General features: G+C 43.6%; 1 protein-coding gene across 1 annotated transcript in view; it reads left to right on the top strand.

Annotated features, from left to right (window-relative positions):
* The window catches only part of myo10 (myosin X), a 178,410-nt gene extending 168,274 nt beyond the window's left edge, over positions 1-10,136 (top strand). The window contains exons 31-41 of the mRNA XM_030073697.1: positions 1-16; positions 111-302; positions 768-925; positions 1,918-2,041; positions 2,436-2,733; positions 4,816-5,023; positions 5,153-5,289; positions 5,394-5,514; positions 6,652-7,128; positions 7,570-7,761; positions 8,270-10,136. The exon at positions 1-16 is cut by the window's left edge and continues 127 nt beyond it. Of these exons, the coding sequence (XP_029929557.1) occupies positions 1-16; positions 111-302; positions 768-925; positions 1,918-2,041; positions 2,436-2,733; positions 4,816-5,023; positions 5,153-5,289; positions 5,394-5,514; positions 6,652-7,128; positions 7,570-7,761; positions 8,270-8,380 (2,034 nt within the window). The 3' untranslated portion in view covers positions 8,381-10,136. The remainder of the gene's footprint in view (positions 17-110; positions 303-767; positions 926-1,917; positions 2,042-2,435; positions 2,734-4,815; positions 5,024-5,152; positions 5,290-5,393; positions 5,515-6,651; positions 7,129-7,569; positions 7,762-8,269) is intronic.
* The last annotated feature ends 1,227 nt before the right edge of the window (positions 10,137-11,363 follow it).

Genomic DNA, 11,363 nt, shown 5'->3' with positions numbered 1-11,363 from the left:
GAGTTCATCATCCGAGGCGAGGAGCGCTCTAACGTTCAGCGAGCTGCAGTTTGTAGTTTCTCTCTCCATCTGGCTCTGGATCTAACCGTCTCTCCTCTTCTGTCCATCAGGCTGGCTGCACAAGGAGATGAGGAACAGCAGCAAAGCCTCCCTGAAGCTGAAGAAGCGCTGGTTCCTGCTTACCCACAATTCCCTGGACTACTACAAGAGCTCGGAGCGGAACGCGCTGAAGCTGGGAACGCTGGTGCTGAACAGCCTCTGCTCCGTGGTTCAGCCCGACGAGAAGGTCTTCAAAGAGACCGGTGGGACATTGCAAGCACATTTCCCATAATTTTCAGTGTAAACTGGCACATTTAGAACATATTTGGGGGACTAGACCGAACATCTGACTGCACATTTAAAGGAGCAGTCTGTGATTTCTCTGAGACAGTGGCTCCCAATCCACTTTGTTTCATTTCAGTCGGTTGCTTTTTGTTTTATTGACTTCAAACACAACTACCAGTTACAGTAATGCCTTCTCCAGTAAGAGCAAATAGGATCGCCTCCAGTGGGGAGAAGATACATACCCAGAGCATGTTTATGTAAATATTGTAATATGGTTAACTGATTAATCAATTAGTTCGTTAAATTTCACAAATAAAGACAGCTAACAAATGTTTCCTCAGCCTGACCAGCAGCCAGAATAAAGCCCCTGAACAGTGAAGATGACGTCAGTTGGTGTTTGTGCTGCATGTTGTTTGGTCACATGGCTGCTCTCCTCCCGACAGGCTACTGGAACGTGGTCGTGTACGGCCGGAAACACTCGTACCGCCTCTACACCAAGCTGCTGAACGAGGCCACGCGCTGGGCCAGCGCCATCCAGAACGTCATCGACACCAAAGCCCCCATCGACACGCCCACCCAGCAGCTCATCCAGGACATCAGGGTAGGACGTGTGTGTGTGTGTGTGTGTGTGTGTGTGAGCATGGAGAATGGGAGGCTGAATACTGAACTATGTGTTGGTTGATGCTTTCTGGGAGAGGAAGAGGTCCAGAAATCAAAAATTAAAAAAATAAAAATGAAGTGATGTCAAATACAGTGTCGCTTTCAAATGGATGTGGAGCCAAATTCTTCTGCATGACTTAGTTATGGCAAGAGATTCATTTCTTGACCTCCAAACACAAACTAAAACTCGAGGGTAACCTTGGTTTGTGCCTAATTATGAAGCTCCATAATTTATGCAAATTATGCTAATAAGGAAAGGTTGCATGCTTTTATTATGGGAAGAGATGAATTTCTGGACATCAAACCATAGACGTACCTGCTGAGATAACCTTTCTGAGTAGACTCAATCAAAAATATAGACATTTCCTAATTTTGACCTAATTTTTACATAATTTATGCAAATTGGTGATGTTAAAGAGGAATGGAATTAAAGAGGAATTAAAGAGGAATGGCTGCACTGCGCTCAAAATTAAAGCCATTTCCAGTTTTTGCTGATTATGTAGCTTGATATGCTAATTACTTAAATTGCTCAACATGCAACTTTTAGCAACCAAGATTAATCTCATCTACTGAGCCTGTAGATGACATTTTAATCATAAAGGTTCATAGGACATTGCATAGCAACATTGCTGGGTTGCTTATAGGCCATATAGGGGTTTCCAGCAGACTACAGGAGATAATGGTCATAGATTAGTGATTGCATCTTTAACCAATCAAAATTCAGGATTCAGATCTGTTTGACTCACATTTTTACAAACATTATACGAGATTAATCACAAAAAATCTGTGTAAAGTTGCCTGACTGTCAAAAAATACCCAGCCCAGTTAAACACCATGCAAATAAAGCGAGGCAGGGTTGGCGGTGCGTCAGCAGGGGGCGCCGCAGGTCTCCGGCCGTGCAGGACCCAGTTTTGATGGCTTGTTGCTCTGCAGGAAAACTGCCTGAACTCTGAGGTGGTGGAGCAGATCTACAAGAGGAACCCCATCCTGCGCTACAGCCACCATCCGCTGCACTCGCCGCTGCTGCCGCTGCCCTACGGAGACATCCACCTCACCTGTGAGTGACCAACCAATCAGTCAATCAGTCCACCAATCAATCACTCAGTCAGTCAGTCAGTTGTTACAGCAATCAGCCAGCAAGCCATCACTTAACTGATTGTAATTTTGATACATCCACTATGGTTTCTACAGTAAATCCGCTAATTTTTCTCTCAAGCTCACAGGTTAATGATGCATTCTCTCTGGTCGTATCACCATAAATTCATATTTAAAGTCTCCATGCTCTGTGCAGCAGTTAATAAATGATCAATAGCTTGAAAAGGAAAAAGTAAACTTGTGTTTTGGCTCATTGTGAACGTGCTTCCTTCCTAATCTGACTGTATCGAGCCTCTTTAAATTGACCTCCACTGCCTTTTTCACCATTCACCATCCCCCCGCCCTGCCCCGTGCAGCTCTGAGGAGCAGGAGCTACACCACGCTGCAGGAGGAGGCCCTCAAGGTGTTCAGCTCGCTGCAACACCTGGAGGGCGTGGCCGACCCGGTGCCCATCATCCAGGGCGTCCTGCAGACGGGCCAGGAGCTCAAACCGCTGCGGGACGAGCTCTACTGCCAGCTGATCAAGCAGACGTGCAGGCCTCCGCAGCCCGGCAGCCCCGGGAACCTCTGCAGCTGGAAGATCCTGGCCTGCATGTCCTGCACCTTCGTCCCCACCAGGAGCGTCCTCCGATACCTCAAGTTCCACCTCAAGAGGTGAGCGCTGCTTTTATCTGTTCGCTGTTTTAACAGGAAGCTGGGACAGTGACGGATCATTCACAAGTGTAAACCAATGGGATATGGTTTAGGAAGAGACAGTTTTATTTGGGATGGGTGCAGGAACAAGCTTGTTAACTCCCTTATTACCTTTATTCAATGTTCAACATCTCTAAATACACAGTTAACATTTTTTTTTGCTTCATATTTAATGACTTTTCCTAATTTAATGGGGACAAGTGGGTGATTTTGTACACATCTGTGTTTCTTTGTGGTCAGTTTGAACCCCCCACTGTTTTAGCAGTGTTAAACATATAAGAAATATCAACATTTTACACACATTTGCTTTATTTGTTTTGGACACTGAGGAACTATAAAATGACATTTATAATAGTCATAAAACCTCCCTCTGCTTTAGAGCCCTAACTAAACATAACCAACAAAAAAATCAAAATAAATCAACAAAGTAACCTCAAACTGTGTTAATATCCCTGTTCATAATGTCGGTTTGCCTCGTAATTAAATATTTAGCACATGTTCTGTATCTGACCGACTGGATATTAACTGACGATATAATATTTGTAATGCTGTCTGCAGCTTTAAGACGACCACTCAGTGTGTCAAATTTATCCAGAATATCTGTTCCAGGAAACTGGACACAGAAAATATATTCCAGTATTAATAACCTACTTTGTTTTTTGTAATGAAAGGCACTTAAACTGTGTAACTTTCTAAACCTCAGTTAGATTTGATGCTGGTTTCCAAGATTTCCTTTGGCAAACACCGTTGTGTTTGTTCAAACAGTAATGGACAGGAATGGATGTTTTATTGCTCACAAGAATAATAATAATACATATTCCTGCATACTTGTGTGGAGTCTGGTCAAAATATTGCATTTAGAATTAATTCAGTTCAAGGGCTTCTCATTGACAGCCAGTGTAGTTTTAATCAGTTCCGTAATAAATGTGAAATCAATCAAACCACATTATGAAGTGGAGGACACGCACTGGACCAGAGCAGATTTTTAATTAAAGGCTAATAATCTGCCCCTGATTTATGAACCCATAAAGCAGGAACAGTGACCATGTGGAACCGTATTACTTCCCAACATAACCCCGTACCACTCCACCCCTATCTTCAGACTGCAGCTCGGCACCGTGTGTCAAGTCTTTCTGGTCATAAATCTGTAATAAAGACTGTTTTAATCAGGCACTTATTCTATTTTAATTTATTCTATTTTTTTTTTTTTCTAAGGGTCTAAGGGTACGAACATTATGATCCAAGGATATGATGGCCATTCCCATGTTCAGTTATGTGTCATAAGTGCCTTGGTTGATACCATTTGTTACACAGGTTTGGTGCAAAATGTAACCATTTTTGACCATTTGGGAATTAATAAACATGGTCCAAAATCCCTCTAAAATCCCACATGAGGATACCAAGACCTTGAGGAACACCACAGAAAGTTTAATTTTTTGATTTGGTGTCAAAACTTTTGACATGTGGAGGTTTCTGTAAAAACTGCATTTTTTTTTTTTTGGCAGCGTTCTGTTGTGGAAATGTGTCAGAAACTCCCCTTTATTTATTATTTATTTATTTATTTATTTATCAATTTACCAGGCAAACCAGATATTGTCTGAACGGCCTCGCGCTCTGGTTTGTGTCTGTAAAGTTTGATGAGGCTGTGATTCCCCTAGAGGTCACTAGAGGTCATTTTAGACAGTGACTGACAGAGAAATGGCTGCTATGGGGGCGAACATCATCACACATGAATCAAATGTGGCTCATTGAGTCCACAAGAGTCTCAGCTTTCCAGTCAAAGCCAACTGGTGCAGCTCCAAGACTGTTTAGGCCCCAGTCTGCACAAACACACCATTTTACAACAGGCCACAAGAACACATGTGGACTGCAGGGCTTGTGGCCCAAACTGCATGGGATTAGCAGAAGGTGGGCGTGTCTGCAAAGGCTAGAGCTGTGGCTGCACAGAGAACCCATTTTCATGGGCCGTTAGAACGTAAAGGGGACAAACAACAACACAGCTGTGTCAGAGCTGTGAAACACTCCTGCTCTTTCTCTTCTCAGGACCCGAGAGCTGTTCCCCGGCTCAGAGATGGAGCGCTACGCCGCCTTCACCCTGGACTCCCTGAAGAAGACCCGCGCCAGGGAAAACATCCCGTCGCAGGAGGAGATACGAGCCATCGTGGCGCGGCAGGACATGACGACCACTGTGCACTGCCACGGGGGAGGATCCTGCAAGATCACCATCAACTCGCACACCACAGCTGGAGAGGTGAGGACAGAGGGAACTGCCAATCACATCGTGTGGGCGGGACTTGGAGTTTGAGTTTGAGTGTCCAACCATGGTGGCAATGGCACATTATAAATTAAACTACAATAAATGTCTTTTTGTGTGTGTCAGGTGGTGGAGAAGCTGATCCGTGGCCTGGCCATGGAGGACAGCAGGAACATGTTTGCTCTGTTCGAACACAACGACACCGCAGACAAAGCCATCGAGAGCCGCACCGTGGTGGCCGACGTGCTCGCCAAATTTGAAAAGTACGGATGTGTGTATGAAGTCTCGTCTGTGTGTGAAAGGAAGAACAATGGGTTTTTTTCTGTTTGTTTGTGTCCCATGCGTCAGTAACACACTCTCTCAACAGGCTCTCGGCCAGCCAAGACGAGCACAACACCGGCTGGAAGTTTTACTTCAAGCTCTACTGCTTCTTGGACACAGACAACGTCCCCAAAGACAGCGTGGAGTTTGCCTTCATGTTCGAGCAGGTAAGATGGAGCTGCAACAAAAAACAGACACACAGCGACTGCATTTACAGACGTATCAGACAGACATAAGCACAAGTCTTGTTGCTCCTCTTTGTTTTACAGCAGTGGTTTTCCCCCTTTCCTTGATTTCTGAATCCAAGCCCCCCTTTACCTGAAACTGGAACAGAAAACCAGTAGCTATCATGCAATGAATGAACAACAGCCGACTCTTTGAAGAATCTAACATTACAAATAAGAAATGGAGTGAAAAAGTACAATCAGTGCCTCATGAGCGTATTTATTTTAGGACTGTGTCCACAACAAGTCAGTAAGTCAGTGGTTCAGGTTTTTTCTTTTGAACAGGGAATTGATTCTTCTGGTAAAGCCCTGTTTCATGTTTTAAATTATACTGTTATTTCAAAATCCTGCAATATATTCATGATTTATCCTTATATTTTTCTATTTTCAAATTTCTCTCATGCACCCTAACCCTAACCCAATTTGAGAAATGTGCTTTTAAAGAACTGGTTCAAATGAAAATGCAAAAAAATGATGACTTGCTCGCAAATCTAATGTAAAATGCAGAAATCAAGCAAAGCTAACACGTTTTCGTCTCATCTTGAGGTCCCTGAAATCCAGATATGCCATACACCTTTTATGTGCTGTGATATTGTACCGGTGTAGTTGGTGACCACGAGTGACGCTAAAGTGCTCATTAGGAAAACCAGGTCCCTGTTTTCGTTGCATCAAACTTTCCTCCAGCAGCCATGAGTGTGAGAGCAACATATTATACAAACACTCAAGTAAACAATGCAATTTTTAAAATATTTAAATTTTTTCAAAATATTCCCAAGACTTTGTAAATGTCTGTTGAGGTAGGAAATGCATTCAGCATATTTATTAGGCCCTAAGGACAAAGACAAGAGTGTTTAGGGAGAAATTTTGAATTTAAACAAAACCATGTGTGTTTACAAGGACAAACTACACTGGATACCTTTAATCTCAAATCTGTGATGAGCCCCCAAAGATGAAGGTTCAAACATCGCCTTTCACAAAATACATCAGTTATTATGTTTTGGATGTGTCGGATGAGGGCATGGAAATTGTCTAAAAAGATGAAAACCTATCCTCAAAAACCTATCCTCTCCCACTCTAAAGGCCCATGAGGCAGTGATTCGTGGCCAGTACCCCGCCCCAGAGGAGACGCTTCAGTTCCTGGCTGCGCTGAGGCTGCAGTACCTCCTCAGTGACCACAGTGCCCAGGCCACCATCCCCGAAATGTCCCAGGTGTTCCCCATGGCGCGATTGCGGGCCCGGGTCCAGAACTCGGCCAGGACGTTCGCGTCCGGTACCGGATCCGTGGCCGAACGTTCAGGAACGTCGGAGAGGAAACGCTCGAGCTTCCTGGAGGGGACGCTGAGGCGGAGCTTCAGGAGCGGCTCGCTGAGTCGGCAGAAGCTGGAGGAGGAGAACAACCTGGAGGCGTGGATGAGGGAGGAGGCGGCGGCGGTTCGGGCCAGCGTGTTGGACAAGTGGAGGAAACTGCAGGGGATGAACCAGGAGCAGGCCATGGTCAAATACATGGCTCTGGTCAAGGAGTGGCCAGGATACGGCTCGACGCTGTTCAACGTTGAGGTGAGGTCATAGTAAATCATAAGTTTCATGCTAGCCAGCCTTTTCTCCTCTTTCAACTTTGCCTGCTGGCTTCAATACCAGAAAAAAAGTCAGGAAAGCAACAACAACATGGAAGTGGTTCAAACTGTTTGAAGTCCTCGACATGCATTGATTGAAGTTTTCTGTAGACTTGCCTCGCTCATGTCATCGCATTTTAAGAATTGTGACCCTTGAATCATGTCTTACACTTGACTTTTGGTATTTCTGTCTTTGGAGTTGGAGAAATCAGGGTCCATCACCAAAACATGAGATCATAAACAGTTTGGATCTCTGAGAGCTGATGTGAACGTAATTGTCAAGTTTGGAGGCCATCTGCCATCCTTTCTATATGATGTTAAGGGGAAAGCACACTCGATAACGCCAATGATGACATAGTCTAACCTTGTTCCTGTCTTGTTGCAGTGTCGTGATGGCTCTTTCCCCTTCGAGCTGTGGTTGGGTGTGAGCAGGGAAGCCATATCTGTGTATAAACGAGGGGAGCCCTGGCCTCTGGAGGTCTTCCCATATGAACAGATCCTTTCCTTTGGCGCTCCACTGCCCAATGCCTACAAAATTGCCGTCGAGGGCCGCGAATTGGTCTTCGAAACCAGTCTGGTACGTGCTTTCTTGAGAAACCGGCTGAACAGTTTGGTAGTAAAATGAGATGTCCAACATTTGCTTCAATCATGCAAAGAGTTTGAATTAAAAGATGCAGTAGCACTTCTTTGGTCCGAGGAAAAAAATTAGAAAAAGGAAAAAAACGGACTCCATATGCATTTCTCTTTATTTTACATAACATTTCAGCCCTGAGACCATCTTTAAGATCAAGTACAAGAGTAAAACACAGTCACTTGTTGGCTATATAGGTAATTAACCTGGTAAATCCAGTTTGGCTCTATAGAACGCTTGATTTTTTGCTTGATCTTGAAGGTCTTAAGGCCAAAACTTTACCCAAATAAAGAGAAATACTTGTGGAGAAAGAACGTGCAATACTTTTTCCTTTTTCCCAGCCACTTTCCTGTGATCAGCGCCCCACAACTACCGTTGGTGTCAGCTACTTTTCTGTTTTATTTATCAGAAAAACTCCTAAACCCTCTGACTCTCTTCCTCTACCTCTCTCCAGGTAATGGACATCGCCAAGCTGATGAAGGCCTACATCAGCATGATCGTCAAGAAGCGCTACAGCAACTGTCAGTCTGTCAGCAGCCACGGCAGCCAGTGCAGCGCCTGGTGAACTCTCAGCCCTTCACTCTTTGACCTTTTCACTTTTGATCTTTGGCCACTAAAACCAGACGGCCGTGGAGGTTGAGCGTGGCTGCTGTCGGCCGTGCAAGGACGCCGATCCTCAGCGCACTGGAGAAAGCAGCTCTTTTTTTGTTTCGTTGGGTTTTTTGGTTTTGTTTTTTGTTTTTTGTTTTTTTTTGTCCAACTGACTTTGTAAATGCTGGAGACCACGGATTAAAAACCACGATGCTCTTAATGTTAACCAGCTAGTTATCTGAAGGGTTTCATTCCAAATCACTACCCATCCACACTGGATTTCTTCACAGTATACTGAATGTAATTTCAGACGATAAGATTTTGTATAGAAAAGTCTTAAAATATGGCGGTGAATAGGGCTACTGGTTCGAGCTGCCTTCTTTAAACCACAGAGGATGTGTTGATACCGCATTTTTGTGTCCTTGAGCAATTTCTACTGTCACCGCCCCAGACCTTTGACCACCATGTTGGCAGTAAAGCAAAAAGAGAATTTCCTTCCAGGGATCAAGAGAGAATCGCATCTCGTTAAAGACGCATTCACAGCAATCATGTTTGGTGCAGGTTATTTGAAATTTTTACTTCTTAAGCGCAGTTTGTCTGGCCTGAAAACACCTGAAAGTGCCAGTCTCAGTCCTTTTCCAAGCAAGAGTACGAACGACATCAGAGCCAACAACCCCAACATGCAAGGCTTTGTGGGTAAAGTCGGACAAAGATGCAGTTCGTCAAGTTTGGAAAGCCGAGTAAAACAAAACAGGCCTGGACTGACACTCGTGCACTGCTGTTTCTTTGTGTGTTTTTAATTGGTATGAACACCAGAGAAGAAGAACAGGCAGACAAGGCCGCCACGCTCAGCTGAGCCCCAAAATCATAAACCTGGCAGGAGGACAGCTTTATGAAACTCTCTTCAGGTAACAAGTTAATTTGCAACTCCAAGGTGACTTTTGTTCACAGGCCCTGGTTTGCTTGTAATTGGGCAGCGGAACCCTAAACGAACTGAATTCAAAAATGCGACAAAGTGGACTTTGCACCCCGGATACGACCAAAGAAAACCAACAGCAGGTGTGTTTTCTCACCGCTCATCGCTTTGTAAGACCCGCTGTCCAGGTTTTCAAGTGTGGACGTTCTCATTTTGGAATGAAACCTTTCATTTCCACCTGATGCTAACGCGCCGCGGCACCACAAGGGCTGTCGTTACCGAGGCTGTACCTTTTTGTATGTGTGGATGTGGGTGTGTGGTTGTGCTTTTAAAGCGGGGTGTGTTGATAGGTGGTCAGAATGTAAAAAAAAAAAAAAAAAGAGAAAAGAAAAGAAAAGAAAATACTTAAAGGCTTCAAGGCTTTTTTCCTCTTCTTGGAACGACTCTGGGATTTCTGGAAGGACTCGCTCCAGGACTTTCTGCTCAGTGTAAATAATATGCAACTGTAGTCGTCTTAAGCATTTCAAGTTTCCTTGTGATTGTTGCAGAAGGTATTTGCTCGCGATGTGGAGGTCACTCAAGTGCCTGGTTCAGAAGACAAACCTAAGCAGGACGAACTCCGCTTTTGAGTCCAGTTTTTCTATAAATGCCACTCTGTTTTTTTTAATAACCAGATTCTGGAAGGCGCTCCCAAGTTCCCTTTAACTACTAATGTACTTGTACCCTGCAAAAACGATCCAGCTCTGCAAGTCATTTAAGCTAACGTTGGGTATGGAAATCCCCTTTCTCTAAATCTGCCAGCAGTGACACTGATTCCACTTGTTTCCGGTGCAAATCAGCTAAACCCCAGAACTTTCTTTAATCAGCTGATGTGACTTCAGCAAGGTGATCTGCCTGACTTAAAGGCATTTTCACTTCCAAGAAAGTTCTTTACGGCAATCTGTGACCCACTGACTTTTACTGGTGACTAGGAGGAATTGGTGGCCTGAATACAGAGGCCTGTAATAAACATAAACAACATAAAAATTGTATAATTTAGTGGATTAAACTAGCGATTAAGAGCAGCAATCAAACAGAAACATCCGATGAAGAGATGATACACCATCATACCAAAAATACTGGAGAATGAGAATCTTTTTTTGGCCAGAAAAACAATTTCTGACAATGAATTTTGAAAGCCAGAAAGCTTCACCCATGGCAAAGTAATCTGGAAGTCATCGGCACTGATCAATAACCCTATCAGTCCTCTAAAGATGTGTTACAGTCATTTTATGGACACTGTGAACGTGAATTATCGCCCCATTAAGCAAATCAGACTGCACCGATCGAGAAGACCCGTCAGCTCACAGGCAGATTTTAGAGAGAACAATCAGATTTGAGTTTAGATCACTTGTTCAGACGGACGTTTTGCAGCGTAACATTCCTGCCTGGTTGCTTCACGAAGCGACGGCCCCAAAACATTTCAGTGGAGCTCCGCGGGCGGCAGATCCATCCAAAGACGTGTGCAGGTTTCTTCCTCAGTGCCTTGTTGTATATTGTGTAAACTTCTTTTTATTTCATCAGTTTGGTTTCTTTTTTGTTATAATGTGCAATGTTATATATATAGATATATACATATATATATATCTATATATATACATATATATATATAGATATATATATTATATAATCATGTGGCTGTACATTTTATACTGTAAGTCTTTGCCTTCTGTTTTTATCTGAATGATGAGCACACCGGTGATGATTCTCAAGATAATCCTGTTATATTTTTCTCTACGCAGCAGCCAAACTTACAGTGAATTTATGACATACACAATACTGGCATCTTGTTTTTCATCTGTATTACTGTAGCTGTGTTATGTAATGAAAAAAAAAATGATTCTAACAATAAAAGGATACATATCTGGTCTGGGCTCTGCTGTGGCTGTAATTGTCTTTTTCACTCACTCTATTCTTATTTACTCAGCGTCTCTTTCAAACAGACACACTGTTGGTGAAATATTACGAGAGCCATGTTTAATGTTTTTTGGTAATAAATTTG

Source organism: Myripristis murdjan, chromosome 17 (genome assembly GCF_902150065.1).
Source record: "Myripristis murdjan chromosome 17, fMyrMur1.1, whole genome shotgun sequence".
NCBI classification, from domain to species: Eukaryota; Metazoa; Chordata; class Actinopteri; order Holocentriformes; family Holocentridae; genus Myripristis; species Myripristis murdjan.
Note: the sequence above shows the minus strand (reverse complement) of the source record. Positions and strands in the feature narration are given on the sequence as shown.